At 35.0% G+C, this 22,427-nt stretch overlaps 1 protein-coding gene across 5 annotated transcripts; it reads left to right on the top strand.

The window, feature by feature from the left end:
- The first annotated feature begins 8,156 nt into the window (after window positions 1-8,156).
- LOC104595328 (uncharacterized) lies at window positions 8,157-22,427 on the top strand. 5 transcript variants are annotated; one of them, XR_016082307.1, is made up of 7 exons: window positions 8,165-8,339; window positions 9,247-9,679; window positions 10,128-10,442; window positions 11,958-12,085; window positions 12,179-12,240; window positions 19,733-19,847; window positions 21,777-22,427. XR_016082307.1 is itself a non-coding variant. In XM_010256022.3 (3 exons), the coding sequence occupies exons 2-3, from the start codon at window positions 9,278-9,280 to the stop codon at window positions 10,938-10,940; spliced, it is 1,215 nt and encodes a 404-aa protein (XP_010254324.2). In that variant the 5' UTR covers window positions 8,157-8,339; window positions 9,247-9,277; the 3' UTR covers window positions 10,941-11,212. The 5 variants fall into 5 exon arrangements, 2 of the variants coding, with proteins under 2 accessions (XP_010254324.2, XP_088753542.1); XR_016082308.1 differs by having other exon boundaries at window positions 8,166-8,339; window positions 12,183-12,240; XR_016082306.1 differs by having other exon boundaries at window positions 8,167-8,339; window positions 11,958-12,240.

Genomic DNA, 22,427 nt, shown 5'->3' with positions numbered 1-22,427 from the left:
TTTATAACGACCTGTTTCTGTTTGTTTGTGGGTTGTGGTGCAAATGTGAATTGGATGCAAATTCTGCACCTGGTTCAGATTTTATAACCATGATTTACACTCTTACCTGATGCAAAATTTGAACCACCTTCCTCCTACCTTAAATCTCTCTCATAAAGTTGGGACAACATCATTCTACATATTTTAGTCCTCCCGAACAAAGAACCTTCCTCCTAACTTTATTCCCTTTCAAACAAATTGGACTACATCAGTTTCTTTTTGAAGCCGAAGTGGAACTACACCATTATATTTTCCGTTTTGCTCACAAACAAATGAGAAAAATCCCTTGGAATACTCATATGATGTATATGATGTAGTTCAGACCCTTCCAATTCCGATCTCAATAAATTGTTGGTAAATCAAATTCTCAAAGGGAAACTTTGATCATTCCAAGGGTCTGTTTGGTTTGTAGTTAGAATTGGAATGGTGTATTGCCATAGTCTATTTAGTTTAGACAGGAACCAGAATAAGAATAAGCTGGAGTGGGATTTTAGTCCCAAGGAGGGAATGACCATTCCCTCAAATTGGGGAATACCGTTCCAGCAAGAATGGGAAGGGCCTAGTGGAAATGGGATTCTGATTCCACCTAACCAAAGGTCATTCCAATTCTGATCCCATACCCCTATTCCCACAAACCAAGTGGACTCTAAAATTGTTAAAAAGGTAATTTTGGTAGTTGGTGTTTTAAACCAATTAAAAGGGGGTAATGGTCATAATACTCATGCAATTACTTTTGCTAGAATCCCCTAACAAGAGGCCTTAAAATGTCAAAAATATCCATGCAATTACTTTAGACCAAAATGTTTATTTTCCAAATATTCTATTTATATTGATTGCTACCCCAAACCTTTTCAATCTCTTTTCCGAAATAATTTATTTTCCAAATTTGCCCTTCATATTATTTGCTAAAAGGTAAGCTGTGACTTTAAACTCTTTTTTTTTTTTTGTTTATAAAGTTCGTATTGTTTTTTTTTTCTGTAAAAACTAATCTCAATTGTAACTGCATGGGTATTTTAAAACTAATGAAAATAAAAATAAATAAATAAATAAAGGGGCTAAAACCTCCCTTGATGTTTTTGACCATTACTGAAACCTCCATTGAAGCTCAATAATTGCAATCACCTCCCCTTAATTTTTTGACGTAGTTGCAAGTAGATCCCCTCTTAAAATCCTCTTGTGGCCCACTGGAGGTTTGCTCGTGTGAAAAAACAGAAATTTATTTCATTGAACGACTCAACCTGAGAGTGCAAACCAAAAATCTACATAAAATAGTTACTTTTCATTATACTACTCAATCTGTAATTATGTTTGATTTTCTAGGAAAATAAAGGCATTTTCTCATTTTTATTTGCGTAGAATAAGGGGAAACAGGCAAAATCTATGTGCATCAAATGAACCAAAAAATTAAAACAAAAAAAAAAGAACCTAATAACGGTTCCAGTAGAACTTGGCCTGCACATGAACCACCTGAATTCAGTAAACCTTGAATGGGACCCATTGTTGCAAATGCATTTAGGCATGTCAATAATACTCTGAAAATTTGTAGTTCGACCTGATAGTCGATTTGATTATCTCATATTCAGATAATGTGTTTATGTGATCGAATTAAATTCAGATTTTGCAATATGCATCCAATTAATAATTGGATTGGATTTGAATTTGACTCCATCCAATCCGATTATATTATAATATTTATTGATTTTAATATTTAAATTTTATATAATTATAGTTAAAATTATAAAAATTATGCTATATGCATATTATATTATATATTAATATATATATAATAAATTTAGTATGTTATATCTATGTTAATTTATTATATATAAAAGTTGAAAAAATAATTAACTTTTTAATTTTTATTGCATTAAAAAAATAAAGTGGAGTTGGCTTAAATCCAAATCTGATCCGAGTCCGTTGGGATTCAAATTCGAATTTGAGCCTTGGGTTAAATGAAAACTTACAAAAAATTAACAATTCGGCATGGCCCAATTTATAGCTCGGTTGTGTCGTGCCATGGCCCGGCCTAACCCAATTTACAGCTCTAATGGTGGTTGCATCCACAAGGACCCAAACATCATGAAGCTTACACCAACTACTGGTTCCATCAATAGGAAAGGAGCAAAGAATATTTCAACTAATTATGAGCAAAAGTAACATCAATCAGTTATAAAATCTGCTTAGCTCATCCATAATTGCACGAGCTAGATCATCTAAGAGATTTGGCTTGGCAATAACATTAATACCAAACAATCTTGAGTCTTAGTGTTGAAAATAGTGTTTTAAAAACCGATATGGAGGTTAAGGGAAAAACCTTTAGTTGTTAGGGGCAACAACCTATGTTGTTGAGAGCGTTTTTGGAAATGCAGTGTTACCATAAGAATGAGTAAATTAGTAATTGTCCTTTATTTTATTTTGACCAAAAAGAAAGACATAGGCATAAATAGGTGAATGTGCCCAACCCAAAAAATGCTCTCAATAGCATATGTTGTTGGCCTCCAACAGCCAAAGTTATCACGAGGCTAAGGGGATGTTTGATACAAGGATCGAAGTATCATTATCAAATATCATATTGAATAAATAAGATATGGATACTCTTTTGAAGTGCATAAATATGAATGAAAAATATGAAAAATGCATGGATACACTAGGGAAATACATACAAATTTCATAGGTCAAATTAGCCATAAATACTGTATAAATTAAATACATAGAAAAATGTATTTTTAATTATATATATGAAGAAATATATCACAATTGATATAGTGGGATGCATTGATATCATACAAATTTATAATAATGCATCAATCAAGAGTCTAAGAAACACATTATATATTTTTACAAATTAATATATGCACAAAGTCATTTTCTATTTAAGTCAAAGGCATAAAACATATACAACTATTATATTTTAATTATTATATTTATTTTTTATTTTACTATTTTTGAATGTTTAACATTAACAAAAATTCAACTAAATATTAAAATCATAAATGTTTGGTAAATAATATTTTTATTTTTGTAAACAATAAATATGTTATCAAGTATGTTAAAACTTGTAAGGTATATATCATATGCAAATTCATAATTTTTAATTATTAAAATAATGATTTCATTATTAATATTTTTATTTTTATAATTTTTATGAAATAAAAATCAGCCTTTTGATATAAATGTAGGTTAGTGGATTTGATACATTCATTTAATATTATATTTTCAAATATTTTGTAAACAATATTTTGATTTTTTATAAACAATATTAGTTGTATAGTCAGTGGTTGGAGGTGGCAGTAAATGGTAATAAAGTGGATCCTTGCCCCCTCCCCCAAAACAGAAAAATCCTATTAAAATGTTAAGGATTGTTCTCTAACCCTTCATTTAACTCCCAAAATAAAAAAAAAGTTCATTTTTCTTTCATAAAAAGCCATAATAGACTCAAAATTTCTTGCCCTATTTCTCTTCAAACCCTACACCTTTTACTTCCGATCTCATTTTCTTGTTTTTGCCAAAAAGATAAACCATGGGAAAAATAAGTCAATTACATTGAGAATTAGTACTTACAAGATTGGGAGTTGCCACAAAGCTTATAACCAAAAGATATGGTAGTCATCCTTTCATCCCTTGTATCATTTATGCATTTGAATTCTTGTAACAATATTTGTGTTGTTTTATGTTGCAAACCTGTATAATGTAATGGACTTAACATAATTTTTTCATTACCATAAACCAAAAAAGAATTCTATATAACTCAGCCCCTTGAAAGAAAATTCTTCGTTCCACTGCTGACTTCCATTATCATAAAATTACCCTATATATAGTTTATGACTAAAAACAATTAAAAATTAATTATTTTTAATTTATATATATAATAAATAAATGTAAATATAACATACTGAATTATATATATATATCTGTTATCCGTATATAATATAATATATAAAATATATTTTTGTAATTTTAAATATAATTATATAAGATTTATACATTAAAATCAATGAATATTATAATATAATTGAAACTGGGTTTTAATTAGATTGGATGGGGTCAAATCTAAATCCGATCTGATTACATAAATATATCATCCCACAAGCCTAGTTGCGATCTCATTAATTTGATGGCTAAAACTAAAGTTGGGTTGAGGTTGAGCACTATAAACTGAAATATTTATTATTTAATAATTTTATCCATTAAAAGACAAAACAATTCAGCCACTTCAGTCATTACCAAATCATTCCCATCTCTTGATTAATTCTAGTTCCTTTAAAACGTGGTTCCAAGGGGTTCGAAACAAAAAAAAAAAAAAAAAAAAAAACTTCTACCCAATTCTTGTATGCTAAAATCCTACATATGATTGCAAAATTGGCTTCCTAGTTCCACTATGAATTTTAGTTATCATCTGATCTAAAAGAACTTCATTAGAGTGTTGTTGTTATTTGAATTTTCTTGTAAGAATTATTAATAACATATGGGTTTCTTTGCAATGTGGCAATATTCAGACTCTGTTTGTTTGCGGTGAAAACCTTAGCCGAATACAAATTTTGCATAAGGTCCTTTTTTGCATCTATTTATTTGTAATTATGATTTGCACTTCTATCTGCTACAAAATTTTGTATCTGTAGTTTCATTTGCACTTATTGGCAGTGCAAATTTTACATTCTAAAAAAATGATGCAAGATTTGTATCACCTTCCTCTTACCTCAATTCTATTACATGTGTAATGGGGATCACATCACTTTGCTTCTTACCTCACTCTCAAACACATAACCCTATTCTCATTCATATAAGCTGGGAATCACATTAATTATTTTACTTTTCACAAACAAATAAGACAAAGTTAAATATGAATCAAAAGCAAACCAGAATTTACACCCAACCTATATGCACTTCAATGTATTTACACCAGTGCAAATGAAATCTGCAATGCAAACAAACTGTGTATATGAATACATATATAAATTGGAGTAAAAATGCAATTGCAAATGGTTGATCGTAGGGGGTCTTTCAAACAGGTTGATATACATGCCATGCCATAAAACTACAAAGTTGTTACATTTCTATTTTCATAAAAAAGTTATTGCGCATAGAACAATTCAAAAGTTGTAGCCAAATAGCCTTTTGTATTCTACAACATGACATTGCCTAGGTGTTTCTGCACTAACGCATAAATAAACATGGGGTTTGACTATGATATGGGAATGATATGATATCTATAAAACTTATGACCAGTCAACTGAAATCATAGACGTGGTATGTGTTATTTATCAAAATTCATGAGTAGATTTTGATTGGTCAAAATTCTTTCCATACAATGTCTTTCCCACCTCGTAGATTTTCTCATAAACATGAGATTTGCCCATTTGGCAAAAACATTGCTGTGGCTAATTATTTTAATGCAACATTAGTTGAAAACCATGATGCCCAAATAGAGGTCATTGGCTACTTGATCATTGATCTACATTTTCTTTATCTATCTATCTAATATTATTAGATAGATAGATAGAGAGAGACAGAGAGAGAGATTGTGGATGGAGAAAAATAAATGGATTAAAATAACGGTGGTGTGGATATGAAGCCTGAAATAATGGTGGTCTGGATATAAAGCCAAGACAAGTATGGACATAATAGTGTAAAGATGTACACACACATATATGGACAAATAAATGGATAGCTATGAGAGAGAGAGAGAGAGAGAGGGGGAGAGAGAGAGAGAGAGAGTTGTGTAGGAGTTCACATATGCGCCCCATAGAGCACACTCCACGAGCGCATCTTAGTGTGCATTGGGAGCATCTCATATAGTTGTCATTAGGAGATGTTCCCAATAGGTTGGGATGTTTTGTGGGGCATAGATGTGAATTCATTGTGTAGTTTCTTAGGCTGCGTTTGGAAATGATGCAAATGTGTAGAGTGTAAAATGGTTCATAAAATTGCAAAGGAGGGTTCAAGGTTCAAAATATTGATACTTGGGCAAATCGGTACTCATTTTGGTGGTTTTTATTTTTTTTTATTTTTTTCACCAACTGGTTCAGGGGAGCTGGTTTAGGTCTTCGCCACACCCTGAACCGGTCAAATCACCGATACACCCACTTCGGTGGGTGCTGGAATGATATGTATCGGTCGATACGGGCTAATACATGTTGATACTTTGAACCTTGGTTGGGTTAGTTTTTGCATTGATAAATTTACCTTCTTACCAAATAGACTTTTAGCTGTAATGGATGCAAACATGAATTCCAATAAAACATATGCATTTTTTTTTATCAAAAGCCCACTTGAATGCAAATTTACTTCCTTTTTATTGTACTTTTACATTTTATTATCAATGTAAATATGCATCGGAAAAATGTGTTTTCTATTATTTGTCTATGCATAAATGTAATGTTGCTAAACACAAGGAAAAGTGAATTAGACTGCAAATTTACCTTAAACCAGGATTTACACTCCATTTGCATCATTTCCAAACGCAACATTAATTAACTATGGAGATCAAATTAGTTCCGATACTTAAATGATAAAATATTCCAATTGAAGCATTATTTTGATTTTGAGTGCATGAATGATTATGACTATTTTTATGCTCTCTGCCACAAAAAAGTTAAATAGGCATTATTGTCCAATTAATTAATATATTGAGTATATAATATGGAAGGAAAAGTGATATCATGAGAATGAATTTACTTGAAAGAACCCATGAATAGCTCTAATAGATGATAAAATGATGGAAATTGGATCAAAATGGTTTAATCATCTGCAAAGAAAGTCCATCCAAACACCAACAAGAATAAATGATATTCATTTGTCATAAGTTGAATGATCTAGTAAAGTTGGTTTGGATGCTATATGTTTACCAAACAAAATAGGTCCATTACATAGGAGCTATTTTATTTTATTTGCATACTTCCAGCTCAATTTGTTTATAATATAAAATATTTTGATCCAATAAATAAGACTCAATTCAAATTCAAATTTTAACAAATCAACTTTTAATTTAGCTCTTGAACAACCCTGTATCCAAAAAACTGAGTATTTTTCCATTTTTTCAACCCTTCTTTGACTCAACCAGTCAGACCACTAAACTTGATGTCCTCATCACAATCCCAGCTTGGGTTAATCTCTAACCTGCTATATTACAAAACCTGCCAAACTTGCCAATCCAATCAATGATCAAACACTGATGCTTGAACCATTGACCCATTTGATCTATCAAATTTTTATATTATTTTATTTTTTTACACATTTTATATTAATAACATCACATTATTAGAGGGAAAAAATAGTTCAACCTTTGGGCCAAGTTTCATAACACTGATATTTTATTGCATGTAAATAAAATAAATATTTAGCTACAATACATTTACTAATGTTCATTTCAAGTTAAATATACATCTCAATCAATTAATTAAAGTCTGTTAATATTATAACGAATCATGCCTTTTACTGCACATTATAAATGATGATGCACCATTAATTTTGGTGTAAAATAAAGAAAAGCAAATGTTTATAATATTTGAATGTATAAAAAAATATAAATATCACAAGATTTGAATAAGAGAGGATCAAACCAAAGTTGAAAATTAGCTTATGAAAAAACTAGAATAAAAGTAATTTTCGTATGAAATGCAAGTGTGCAACCAAACGGAACCTTGATACATCTCATGATTCTCATCTTGACATTTTCCCAAGTATAACAATGATTAGACAGGAGCGCTCGCACCGAGGCAAGAAGAGTCAATCCAGACGTGCTCATCACTCCCGGCCCGATATTAGGACACTGAAATAACGGAGCCACTGATCGATAACACGTAAGGCTCCCACTGTATTTTCTATTGTGAGCGCTCCCACGTATCATTGATACGTTTTACATCAAAACAAAAGCATTCATTCGTCAGCTGCCACCTGTGAGGAAAAAAAAGATGTTATCATCACAACCGTCGAAACAGAACTAATTTCACCTTCTTATTAGTGTGGGCGCATATTAGGCAAACGATTTATTCATTTATTTTTTTTTCTGAATAATTCGTTATTTCGTTATCAATTTTTTTTGGTAGAAATAATTCGTTATGTCAGTTGTTTATTATGAGCGGACTTCAAATCCAAGACAAAGTCCAATTTAATAAATTTCCATCAAAGCGAGAGACACACACACAAAAACAAATAGAGAATAAGAAAATTTTTCTAGAGAAAAAAAGATTGAAACATCGCAGAGAGAGAGAGAGAGAGAGAGAGAAGAAGAAGAAGAAGAAGAAGAGGAAGAAGATTTCTGAGATCGAACGTCGCAGCAACGAAGAAATTCATCGCAGAAGGTTAGTGAAAATTCCTGCGTTCTATGTTCTTCAATTCGATCAAGTTTTGAGGGTTCAATAATTTAAGTTTTGGATTTTTTTTTTCTGCGTTAAGTCCAGTTTTATTTTGTCTCTGTTATTTGGTGGAGATTGGAATCTGTTGCAGAGAAGTTTGATTTCATTTGCACGTTGAGGATGGTCCTTTGATTGTCATTTGTGTTATTTTGGCGTCTGTATGTGGTAGTAGTGTTGTTTGTGCTCGTTGATATTCCAATCTGTTGCGTGCGAGTGTGGATAGTTTTTCATCTTGTTAGGGTTTGTTTTCAGCAGTTTTCTTTGTTTCTGAGAGGGCCAGGAGATCTTAGGGGTGATTTGGTTTGTGTGATGGATGGTACTCCGCTTTATTTTCTTTTGCATTACGGGAAGAAGTTTCTAAAAAAGGTTTTGTATTTATCTATGTTTTGTTGCCTTTTTATTTCTGGCTTTTCTTTTTGATAGTTGTATATAAGTAAACTTCTTCTTCTTCTTCTTTAAAATTTATGTTTATTTCTTTTGAGTTATGGCTGTTATTGATATTTATAGAAAAATATAGTTTTTTTGTTAAGTGTTATTTTCTTCGAGGTATTTCTGCTTCCTACCTCTGGTCGGTTGTTCTGTTCATAGTTGTAGATTTTATCACCTGAACTTGTCATCCTCGTCTTTTGATTATTGACTACGTAGACTTGTACACAGTTTCCACAGTATAGATTGAATTATCCTCAGAATCTTTTTCATCATGATCATGATCGTGAAGATCATTGATTATTGACTGCGTGGACTTATTTTAATCGAATTATCTTCATGATCTTCGTCATCATGTAATTAGTCTTATTTGGTTATGCTCTTATGTTTCTTTTCTTACAGTGAATTTGATTTTGGGTTGTGATAGGTTCTTGAGTTTGTGTTATAGTACTACCATCATGAGATTCAAGAAAGGGAGTAAGGTTGAAGTTTTGAGCAAAAAGGAGGTGCCTTCTGGCTCATGGCGTTGTGCCGAAATAATCTCTGGGAATGGGCACAATTATGATGTTAAATATGATGTATCGTCAGGCATCACCGAAGAGGCGGTTGTTGACCGAGTTTCCAGAAAAGCCATTAGGCCATGTCCTCCTCAATCAGAAGGTGCAGATAATTGGATGCAAGGTGACCTTGTAGAGGTGTTTGACAATGTCTCATGGAAAATTTCAATAATTTCCAAAGTTATCGGTGGGAACTACTTTTTAGTCAGACTTCTTGGATCCTCCCAGGAATTCAAGGTCCATAAATCTGACATCAGGGTGCGGCAGTCTTGGAAAAATAACAAGTGGATTGTAGTTGGAAAGGTAATTTTTATTTGATTTTGTTTCATCCTGCAGCTTATTTTTCCATAATGGTGGTCATTTGTGTATCAAAGTTTAAAAAAGTTTTTGAAGGGATTTTTTTCCTATTTTCTTTATATTTTCAAGCATGATCTAAGAAAGATTCATAAGTGGTTTCTTATTTGATTTTTCGCATACCAATATACCATCATTCAAGAGTGTGGGCATTTCAATATTGTTTAGATTATTCTTAAGTTGATTTTAGTCCGTTGTGTTCATGTGGTTTGATCTGGTGATTACCTTGTTATAATTGTTCCTAGGTTTCTATTGATGTCTCTGTTGTTTTTTTTTTTTTCTCCTTTTGGGTTTTTTAAGTATCTGGTATATAACAAGTAGGACATTCATGTAGCCACTTTTTTATGGCCTCATGTCTTCTTTAGATTGATTACTTATTTTTTAATTATGCATGCAGGGTTCTGTGAATTGTGAAGATGGTAAAAATAATGAACTGTCAACTATGAAGTATTATAAGAAGTCAACCTTCCAGGAGCCACAAAAATATTCAGAGATGAAACTTCATGCAGGGGATGATTCTTTTCCTGTTGAGGACAATGTTGGTTACCAGGAGTCCCATATGGTTTCCTCGAAAACCTTAAAAAGAGGATCACCTTATTGTTCATCTTATGCTGAAGCATATGCAGGAATGGGCTTCAAAATTAGAGCCATTGAAAAAGCGGGTAGACGTCAACGATTGGTTCCAGGGAATCCACCTCCATTACATGAAAAGGTAGATGCTGTTGCTTCCCCACGAGAAATGATGGGTGAAAAATACATGCATGCTTCCTTTAACAACAGAACTACTGGATTTTCTGAAATGGATCTCAAGAAGGGAAAACCAAGTGGCAATATCAGGTGTTTTATTGCAGGAAGCTTGGCATCTAATGATGTGGAGAATAGTACTTGCTCTGTTGGTAGTTGTAGTGTTAATAGCATCAGTTTCCATGAGTTGCCCAACCATTCTACTGATGCTGAATCTTCTTGTGGATGGGGATATGACAAAAAAAGTTCCCTTCCCATGAAAGAGGAATTGACAGCAGAGGTTCATAAGTTAGAGTTGCATGCCTACCGTTGCACTGTGGAGGCATTATATGCTTCTGGACCCTTAAGTTGGGAACAAGAAGCTTTACTAACAAATCTCCGTCTTATGCTCCACATTTCAAATGATGAACATTTGAGGGAGCTACGGAACCTAGTTTCAGCTGAACCAAACAATACTATTAGTTGACAAGAAAGTATTTCCTGGTTAACAGGTTTTTTTTTCCCAGTAGGATCTCTTTATCCTTTCTTTAATAGTTCACAGGTCAGAATATTGCAACAAGAAAAGTGAGTTGTTATATTTTGTAACTCCTGTTTTGGAAAATTCAATCTGTAGTGATCTAGATAGTCAATTTTTTTTTTTGTTTGGTGATCTAGATATTCAGTTACTGTTACCTCTCAAATGTATGTACCATAAACTCTTATAGAGGAATGAAATTTAGAAATTGAAGGCTTTTCAGGTCCATCCTGGTGTTAACTGCTTTTCTGATTTTCTCTTTCTTTGGTGTTACATGGGCTTGTGCAGTATAAATGTTTCTTATTTTCAATATTGTTTCAGTTTTTAAAAAGGGTCCTCTTATGCAAAGAGGATCAATTAATAATTTAATTGGCGACACCAAGAAAAAATTATTTGGGCTTCCAGTTGTATTTTTGAAGGCTTGATGAGTGTATTCTTCCAATGTCAAATAATACAAATGGTGAAGGATTTTTGGAATAGCACAAGCAAATGATTTTGTTAATTTTATGCAAAGCATTTATAAGGAAAACAAGGACCAAAGGCGTTTCAGGCATGAGACATCTATTTACTGCAAGGCATTACCTATGCATCACTGGGGTGATAAGTTCCAGCTAGTCGCTTTTTGTACCTCAATTTACTTTTGTTCTACACGGTACAGCTTATTTGAATTTCAAATGCTATCCTTGTATGAAAATATAGAAGACAAATGAGAGTTTAATGCTTATTTTTTTCTTATCCCTTTCTTTCATATCTGTCTCTTTTTCCCTTTTGTTCCATTCCAGTGCTAGAAAATATTTTTAGTTGATTTTGGAACAAATTTGGTAATACACAGCTGCTTTATGCTTTCTTGCTTCTGATTTAAGACTGTTCTGGCTCTATTTATAAATAGTTTGGTGTCCTCCATACCATTTGGCATCATAGGGAGCTTCATTTTGAAGATATTATTGATGCTTCCCCTGTATTTTCCAGGGCCAAAGTTGGAGGCTTGTTCAACTTGCTTCCAAAGGTCTAAAGATGATGGTGGAGTATAGCCACCTCTCTTCCTGCTGTATACAATGGGGCAGTATCTGCATCCAATTCACTACAAATAAATCAGTGTATGATGAGCAGTTGGTATCATTAATTTCTTTAGTTCCGTGATTCTTTTCATTTTAGGCAAGCAGCAACCATTTTATCTCTCTGTGCTGAAGGAAGTTAGAAAGACATTCATAAAAGCTGCCATGGAATTTCCTCAGATGTGGATGCTTGAAAGGTTTATACAGCCACTCTATATTATTGCAACTTCTTTTTAATTTTTTTTACTTGTTTGACATGTCCGCACCATATTTTGTATATCCGGTATCACCACAGGCAATATATAGATCCCATTAATTTGGATAATTTTATTAAGTGTTGGACTTGTTTTGAAATGTTGTATATGGGAAAAAGAAGAACAAATTTCATGAAAACTCAGAAGTATTTTTTGAAGAATTTTGAGATCTTATTCATTAGAAGGGGAACTTGTAGAATCTAAGAGGTCCTGCAATGAAATTTAGTGTTTTGACACCCCTTCTCCAGGGATAACATCCTCAGGGGATTGTCTCTTCATCTACATCCATAGCTTCAAGTCTCATTACTATGGCAGCATCAGTTGTATGTCAAATCAAAAACCTTGATGGGTGTAGCTTGGCTAATCCTGGACCTTCAGGCATAGGAGGGCTATTTAAAGATTATTTTGGGACTATTTTGGCCATATACTGGGCCCATAGGTTATGGGGATACCACAGAGGTGGAAACTACTAGGTTTGCAGATGGGAAGAGGAAGATTACTTAATTTGAGGAATGTGATGGCAGAAGGGGATTCTTAAGTAATTGTTAAAGAGCATCAGTGATGCAGGGGCTAAGGAGTAAAAATTGGAAATTTCTGAAATCTTATGTATTTTTGTATTTTTGGACAGTAGGGGTATTTTCACCAGTTTACAATTTTTCTGTGGGGTCCAATGATGGGTCTGATTTGTCTAGTTATAGTTTATTTTTAAAGTTTCAGAGTCATTGAATACGTAGTTTAACACTTGTTAAGTCTTCTTTGAAAGTTTGAATTGAAATAGGACAATGGCAATTCAGTTTGAGTCTTGATAGGATTCTTATGAGTCTACAGTTTTTGAGTCCTAGGATTTTTGAGAGTCTGCAGTCTATAAATATGTATGGACGTTTTACACAAGAATAAATGAAAAATTTTGAGTGTTTTTTTTTGAGCTTATGCTTATTATGGTGAGTGATTCCCATACTCTAGAGTGATTCTAGGCACCCCATGAGTGAGTCAGGGTATTCTCCCCCCCTCTCTCTTCTCTCTTTTCTCTCTATTTTCTTTTTTGTTCTTTCAAGAAGCCATTACAGCCATCAACAGCCATAAATTTCTGATCAAGGGAGATCATTCAACATTCTCAAAGGATTGGAATTGAGCTGATCCTACATCAAACAGTTAAGGAACATGAAGGTACCAAAGCACAATGAGGGAGATAAGAGTTTCGGCAAGAGAACTAGGAGTCTCCTGGGTCCATATATCAGCATGTATTAGCAAACAATCTGGCTAAGCTTGATTGTTTTGGGGCCAATTAATTAAGCAGACAATGAAAATCAGTGATTTAAAAGGTGCACAAGCGAGGTGCATTTTAGGGTATGTGCCTCGTCTAGGTCCCAAGTGCAGCACTTTCAGAAGGTATGCACCTGGTGTGCCTTAAGCTTCAGGCCAGGCATGTGCCTTTTAAAAGACACTTAAAGCTACAAAAGTCTTTTTTTAATAGGAATAAAAAATTCAAGACCCTGATATGGACTTGTTTGGGCTTGCCTTGAGGAGCTTGGTACAAAGGCAGCTCATAAAATCAGGAATGCATAAACATCACATTAGCTATTTGAACTAATGCAATTGGGAAAAAAATAAAGAGATTAGGAGTTTACATGCTTGAATATGTTTTATATGCTATGCTTGATTTTATTTTAAAATTTTCATTTTAAATATGTTTTACATGTTATGTTTTTAATTTGAGATAATAGGTTTTTTAAAACATTTATTTTAAAATTTAAGTTTATATTTTTAATCAATATTGTTTTTGATATTTTTAATATTTTTGCATTTTTTGGCTTTTTTTTTGAAAAATTTTACCTTTTTTTTTTGCATTTTTGCACCTTACTTCAGAAAGGCACACACCTTGTCATGTGCCTCGGGTGCAATATGGCCCTTGCACTTTTTTTTTTGCGCCTTGTGCCTTAAAAACACCGATGAAAATGGAAAAAGAACGGGTTAGGCTGCAGATGCCAGACTAAAACTTTGGGAATACTTGGTGTGTTTTGCATGTTATTTATTCTTTATTTCATAATCAATAAAAGCTAATGGCTTCCAATAAAAGAAAGGTTTAGTGCTAAAACAAAAGCAAAAATGATGTTTGCTTAATTAAATTTTGTACTAGTTTAAAAGAACCAGTGAAGTGGTTCATGTTGACATGATTCTTTAAGCTGGAAACTTTTTTTTTTTTTCAGTTTGTCTGAATTTACCCTTATTAGCATAAATTAAAGAATAGTTGAGGGGGCCATAATAGTCCTCGCGGGCACTGAGCATGTCTGTTAATTTTGCATCTTTGCATGATTAAAGGAACTGAATACATTTAGAGTGCTATACAGCCCTGCTAACTAATCAAGGACCATGAACATGGACATATCCATCCCATCTCCAATCTAAGGATTCCTTGTTCTATTGATTGCCTCCAAACTTTAAACATTATGGTCTGATTCTACCTAATGACCTGGAGGCCACAGGGCCTTGCAATCATGGTTGTATATTAGAGAGGTGGGCAGAATGCCCATGGCATCTCAAGGAACTGTGGATCATATCCAGTTGATGGCCTACCCCCACTATAAGCTTAAAAAGTGTGACCATTTAAAGGACCCAGAGGCCATATTCATGCAATCTTGGATGTTTTACTACCGATGTTGGCCTGATACCTGTTGTTTCTTGAGGAACTGTAACAGCATAGACTTACACAACTTTTTTCTTGGTTTGGTTGATGAAGCTTTTCTATGGGTCAACAACAGAACACTGTATGGTAATAGTTCCTTGGGCCTTGTTAATTTTATAGTACTAAGGAATTACTCTTCTTTCAATCATGAATCGTTTTTGCATTTGATGACCAAATTATGAAGATGGATCCAAACAATGGGAAAAAAACAATACCATAGTTCTCTCTCTCTCTCTCTCTCTCTCTCTCTCTCTATATATATATATATATATGGATTGCCAAACAGTGAAAAAGAAAAAGAGAAGTTTCTAAAAGGATGTAAACCATAAACAATACCATAAAATGTGCTTTCACAGTTGAATCCTTTTATAAGGCCTTGGACAGTGCAGGACATTCAGTTGCAGCTCGTACCATCTGGTGTAAAAACATGCCTTCAAAAATATCTTTCTTTGTTTGGATAGATTATCTCAACAGAATACTTACAAGGGACAACCTTGCCCGGAAAGATTCATTACTGGGCTTAGCTAGTAGTGTACTATGTGAAGGACGGCTAGAAACAGTGGATCACCTTTTTCTGCACTGCAGCTTCTCCTTTGGGATTTGGAACAGAATTTGACACTTGTTTCAAGTATAAAGTTGCTGGCTTGCTGCCCAGGATCAGTAGAGGACTTTGTAAAGGGTTGGAGGGTGGAAGGGATGAGTAAAAGTTGAAAATTAGTCTGGAATATAACCCCAGCAGTGGTTTTCTGGTGCTGATTCTATTTTCCAGAAAACTTTGGGAAAGATGTTCTCTTGGTTGGCTGGTCACAGGTTGTTTAAGGGTGTAGATTTTGAATCCTTTTTTGTACAGGATAATCTTTTTGTAAAGCAGGGTGGAGGTCAAGGTTAGGGGGAACAGCTTGTCTTGGTTCCTGAATATATCATCTTGCTGTACATTTTTTGTTCATACTAATACAAATGATACTTTACCTTTTCTCAAAAAATAAACCATACCATAAAACATGACAGTTTCTTTTAAGAAAAGTTAGAGAAATCCTCAGTCCTCACTGACATCTGGTGGTGGGCTTTATAGGCTGAAGGTAGGATTTGGTTGGTTATGGATGAATGATAATGATGGAAAGGCAAGTGGACAGTTTATTGTCTATCAAAGAATGAATAGGAAATTAGATTCTCACAATGAAACACTTATGAAATAGGGAAAAGATGAGGGTTCTTGTTGCTAGAATATACAGTAGAGAGAGAGAGAGAGAGAGAGTGAGACATGGTCACAACCAGAATTGACTAACTAAACTTTTACTCATCAGATCAAGTCTAATACGTTTCAATTGCAATGACTATTTGATATGGGGATTCTATTAGGGAAAGTTAACTGCTATGCTGGATAGTCTAAGATTTGGAAAATCTCTAAAGTACAATAACATATAGGTGGAGTGTGGGGCAAAGTTGGAACAAAATGTGCAGGGCAAAATTCTTGGGAGGTCTTTGTTTCCATGACCTTAAAACCCTTCAACCAAGCACTGCTTGCATAACTTGAATGGAGGCTTCTTCAAGACTGGAGCTCTCTTTGGGATCCATTACCCCTCCTTATCCCTCCTCCAATCAAGAGTGAGATCCAATTAATCTTGGAGCTGGCAAAGCATTCAATCTGGATTAGATCTTCTCAAGAAGGGTGTGAAATGGAGAGGTGGTATGGGAATTAACATTCAATTCAAATATGGGAGGACCTTTGGATGCCATCCCCCCCAAACTATATACAATCCAATCTCTGCATCCAAGTCTTTTGCCCTTTACCCAAGTGTCATAACTCACCCTGCCTAGCCTGGCTATATGGAAACCATCAGTTCCAAGAAAATATTTTCAACAAGGAGGAAGTCTAGGCTATTATAGCCATTCTCTGAGTTTGCAAGACCAAGAAGACACTGTCCTTTGGGATCACTCCAGGTTTGGGGATTACTAGGTTAGATCTGGATCAATGTTTTAAAATGTGGAGGCATGACGCGAGGCGTTCCACTACCTAGAGGCATGAGGTGTAGTTAAGAACACAAGAGGCGTAAGCCTCCTGAACACAGAGGAGGGGGGTTAGGAGGAGGATGAAGAGGAAGGGGGGATCTCATTTTTTCTTTATTTTTAATAAAAATCTTTTATATTAAGAAGAATAAAGATGCATAGCATTAGTTGAAAGGGGGCGAAGCCCCCCAGCTGAAGGGGCAGGGGGCAAACCACTTTCTTTCCCCATATCTTTTCTTCCCTTTCCTTTCCTTTCCTTTTCTTTTCTTTTCTCTCCTTTTTTTTTTTTTCTTTCTTTTTCTTTCCCTTCCCTTCCCTTTCTTTTCTTTTCCTTTCCTTTCCTTTCTTTTTTTTTTTCTGTCCTTTTATATAAGATGTGCATGAGGTTTACACCTCTAGCACGCCTCATGAAAAAAAGCGCATGAGACGTATGCCTCTTGCACCTGAGGCGTGCCTCAGAGGTGTCAGCACATCTGGCATATGCGTCAGGGTGTTTTGGGAGTGCCTTGCCTGGAGGCGTATGCCTCCCATGCCTTTTAAAACACTGATCTGGATATTATCTGGCATGGCAGCCCACCGAAGCCAGACTGACTTGAGTAAGAAAACAACCTAAACCATCATCACCAGCCAAGCCCTGGGATACAACCAAAAATTTAAAATTCTGTTTGAGTGTGTGTGTTTGAAGGCCAACGTAGTGAAGAAACTTCTGTCTGATTTGGCTAGCCTACGTACCATGAGATCTGTAGATATAATCATAAGGCATTTTGATGAAAAGATAGAAATAGGATCTTGGTTAAATTAGCTCCATTACTAGTGGTTGAAAAAGAAAAACAGCTTGCATTAATGGCTATCATATATTTGCAAATATGGAAAACCAGAAATGAGCTTTTCTTCAATGCTTCTCAGCCCAACTCCGTCTTGATTGTTCAGCAGACTGTGACTTTGCTTAACAAGTTTCTGATCCATATGTTGGAACTGGTTAAATCTGAAGAGTCTGAAGTGGTCTGGACCCTCCCTCCTAAGGAGTTGTTTAAATTGAACTGTAAGGTGGGCTATGATCAAACCTCAAAAAAGGGTAGTCTTGCTTGTGTCATCCGATTGAGCTCAGGTTCTCTCCTGCTGGCTAAGAGCAGCTAAGAGTTCTGTGGATTAGTTTTTGAAGCTGAGGCCAAGGTGCTTAGTCTTGGATGTCTTGAGACAGTTCTTATGGAGATCCAAAACGCAGGTGAGTCTGATGCCAAAGCTGTGATCAATGAGACAATGAAGTGGTGAAGGTCAAGAGGAATCCTTTGAACCCCAATTTCAATGTTCTGGTTGATATTGATCTCATGGGTAGATGTTTGAATCATGTGTTTTCTAGCATGCCAAACATGAAAAATATTTGGCTCATGAATAGCTCAAGATGTTAGGCTTTCATCTCTCATCTCTTCAGTTTTTGTGTGTGTGTGTGCGTGTGTTCAGAAACCAAATAACAGCATCATGTAAAGCTTTGTCCCAATTATATGGGGTTGGCTACATTGTTTTCTTTGATCAGCAACCAAATAAGTTGAATTTGTTAATCTGTCAAAGAATATATGATAGTGATACAACATACAGTATGCAGAAAAGGAAAATTCACTCATATAGGCTTAGGCCCCAGCCTACCCACCCCATTACATTTTTCCTTCCCTTAGTTGAAAAGCCCCTTACAGCTCTGTGCACTGTTGTCTAGATGAAGTATCTGCTAGACCATTTGCCCATCTATCAACCAAATGAATACTAGCAGCCAGTTCCTCAAATTCAGCACCTTTCTCTTATGATTTCTAAGCTCCCATTAACCTTCTTGTTATGATAGTCACAACCCTTTTTTATGGCCTTCTTTTTTTCAGGTCAACTATGATGCTGTACACCCCACCTAGTGGTGTTTTTCTTTTCTAAAGGAAATTTCTATTTACCCAAAAAGAATGGTGGAATGGACTTGTCAAACAAAAAATGGTGGAATGGACACAGTGATCAGCCAAAGTGTGGCTGATATGTTGGCAAGATGGAGTTAGCAGAAGTCAATTGCAAATAGAAAGTCAAAAAGTTGTTTGGCTTCAAGGTTTTCCAATACATCTTTATGCTTAAATGTTGATATAACTTTTGAAAGAAATATCCAGAAATCAAGAGGAAACCAAACACCTGGGTTAGGGCTTGGGGAAAACAAGTCCAATGGTGATTTTTAAGTTCTGGAAACACCATTTAAGACAAGTGTATTACTTTCTATGACATGAGTTTCCTGCGTTTCATTTTTATATTCCCTTCTCTAGAGTATCAATATCTAAGAAAATAAATACATCTCCAGAAGCAAAGGCCATTACCCAATGTTGGTCCCAGCTATCTGGTCTTGGGAGGGGTGGATTGGATACAGCGCTAACCTTTTTTTTTCGTATAAAGTAAATATAACTAAGAAAATTTTGGCAATATTATGTAATTGATGCAGTGTTTCCTCTTGATTTGGATGCATAAGATAACATGCTTCACTTCCAAATAGTTGGCATTCATTCAGCATCTTTGGAGCTTGTTAAATTTCTGTATGTTGTATAATAGCATAATGCAATGCGGTAGGTTAAGGTACTCTTGAGCAATTGTCTTCTAGCATCTGACACCAATGCCAACCAATTTATACATTATTCTTTTCTTTGCCTTTCGTGATTCAAGGGATGTTGTATATTGTATAGAACATCTGCACCTTCAATGATTTTGCTTTCATTTTTCGACTTGTAGGGCTCAGAAACTGTCACACAACAATATGATTAAGGCAGATTTACCATTATAGATGGTGGGGCAAATGTTGCCTATCATGCTGAGTTCAAAGATGGAAGCTGCTTCCTTGTTTAAGGTTTGATGTTCGTTCCATCATCATCTCGCTGCTGTCTTTCTTTGTTATTCGTTGCATTGCATTATTGCATTTACACTAGGCTGAGTTTGGTGGTGTAAATGCTTGGTAGTGCAAATAGGACGAGTGTAAATTCTGATATACTTTTTTTCTTCAGATTTGACTTTGGCTTATTTGTTTGTTGAATCAAATGAAAAATAAAATGATGTGGTCCCCACTTTATATGGAAGATAATGGGATAGGATAATTATTTGTTTGGGATGCAGTAGGAAGCAAGATGACGTTGACTCCACTTTATACGAGAGAGGAATTGAGGTTATGAGGAAGGTGGTGTTAATTTTGTAATCAGTTTTTGAGGCTCAGTTTGGAAAGAGTACAAATACAAATATGTACAGTGCAAATACATACAAAATACAAGGTTTTGCACTCTTTATATTTGTATTTGTACCCATTCCAAACCTAAGCATGAGATGCCAAATTTGCACTGCCAGTTGGTGCAAATGAGACAGTACAAATTTTGTATCAGATGGGTGTATAAATCAGTCACAAATAAACAGATGCAGAACTGAACCTTGTGCAGAATATGCATTCGGTTTAGATTTGCACTGCAAACAAACATAGCATGTAACAAAAGGACAACATGCTGGCATTCAATATTTGATTCAAATGTGGTAGAAGATGATTGTGTAAGGCATCCAATTTTACATGGTATGCCTGGACATAGGGGTGTCAATTGGACTGGATTTGGTCCAATCCGATCCAGTCCAATGTGAGCCCATTATAAATGGACCAGGTCCTATCCAATCCAATGAATGTTTTGGACCAGTCCAATTCAATGTCTGGACCATCCAATCTGTTTAAATTCATTTTGATTTAGATTGGTTTTAACCCAAACCCGGTCCATTGACACATATATTCTTATCTTATATTAATGGACCAGATATTGGCTTAATCCAATCCAATCCAATATAAATTTGTTACAGATGGAACAGGTCCAATTGAATCTAATAAATATTTTGGACTGGATTGGTCCAATCCAATAGTCTTGTTGGTCCATCCAATCCGTCCAAATTGATTTTCTGTCCAAATTGATTTTGGACTGGACGGGGTCCAATCCAAAACCAGTCCATTGACACCCTTACCTGGACAAACAACTAACATGCTTAGATAACAGTACCACATCACGATGGTCAGACTATTTGATATGTATTTATGTTGGATTGTTTCTATCTACAAAAATGTCCGTCCATTCTTGAAAATTGTCACTTGGAATTGACAAGAAACACAGCTGGAGGTGCCCGACACAACAAAATTGAAGTATCCAACGCAATCAGGCACCATGGACAAGGTCCTGGTACCATAACTGGAAAAGTACCGATTTAGGAGGCACAGTTTAAAGCAGCTTGTTGTATATCAGCCCTAATTTCCAGTGTGTTGAATTTGTTGCATATGATACACATTTTTATTGCTTTAGCAGCTTGTACAGAATTGCTGAGCCACTGATCTTTACTGGAATTTATTGCCTAACGTTGAGAAACTTGGATAAACCAAGTACAATTGATTTTTTGTTTTTTTTTGTAAGAAATCCAGTTGATGTGAATATTAAAGAAGATGAGTGTTACAATTGATATGAATAATAAAAGAAGGAAAAAGATAAGATTCATTTCCAATAACAGGGGGCAGGTAAACAGTTATGTTCTAGTTTCAGCCCTTTGGTCCATGTCAAATGTAAATCTGAAGGATAAACTTCAGTGAAGTACTTATCTGCTATTCTCACCAGAGGTGGCAAAAAAACTTACAAGTGAACTGTCGTGTGGAGATTCTGATCCCCTAAATAAACGGTTTATATTCTTAACATTGGGGAATGCGTGCATTCGCCTGTATGTCAGTTTTTTTTATGTTTTCTCCTTCTCATAGTTTTACTTGTTGCAGACAAGGTGAATCAAACAAGGAAGTGGAGTGCCTGTTAGTAAGCTGAAATCCTGGGAGGATGTTCCAAGTCATGAAGCGGTTAATGGCAGATGCTCTTTTGCTGTTTTATGATATCTCAAGTTACTTCTCAGAGGAACCTTTTTTCCTGGGCATGTAGATTCTATATTGAGCTGCGATGGATGGTGTGAATTGTGGAATCCCATGAACCGCTCTGAATGCAAATTGCGGCCTATTTTGTAATGCCGGCCAAAGTGGGGGCATGCTATTATGTGCGGGAGATAAACTTGAGTTTGGGGGTCCACGGGCGCAGATGATTCTGGTTCGAAAGCGAGCCGACTCCTGGCATGCTCTGAAGACTAGGTGGAAAATGTACGATAAACTAATGTAGACACATGGGAACTATCTCCAGTGGGCCGATAATTTCTGCAACCAGATCTAAAGTCCTGCATGTCCTAATTGGTTAGTGTTTCATGTGAGCCCCCCCCACCCCATCTTACTCGTTTCTATTGTCAATTTGTCATTCGAGACTGTCTTCGGAATTTCAGTTCCTGCTTTCTGATTTAATTGTTTTTTAAGGTTTGATTGTTTGAAGACGGCAAGTTATCAAGATTTGGTAGATAAAAGGAAAATAGGTTGGTTTGCTAAATATAA

Source organism: Nelumbo nucifera, chromosome 2, assembly GCF_055504915.1.
Source record: "Nelumbo nucifera cultivar China Antique chromosome 2, China Antique-T2T, whole genome shotgun sequence".
Classification (NCBI taxonomy): Eukaryota; Viridiplantae; Streptophyta; class Magnoliopsida; order Proteales; family Nelumbonaceae; genus Nelumbo; species Nelumbo nucifera.
This window is presented reverse-complemented; position numbering and strand designations above follow the sequence as displayed.

Bases quoted from the DNA above. Each gene is read 5' to 3' on its own strand.
- LOC104595328 (XM_010256022.3), top strand. From the start codon at position 9,278: ATGAGATTCAAGAAAGGGAGTAAGGTTGAAGTTTTGAGCAAAAAGGAG. The intron at 9,680-10,127 runs GTAATTTTTATT...TTATGCATGCAG, and splicing joins AGTGGATTGTAGTTGGAAAG to GGTTCTGTGAATTGTGAAGA.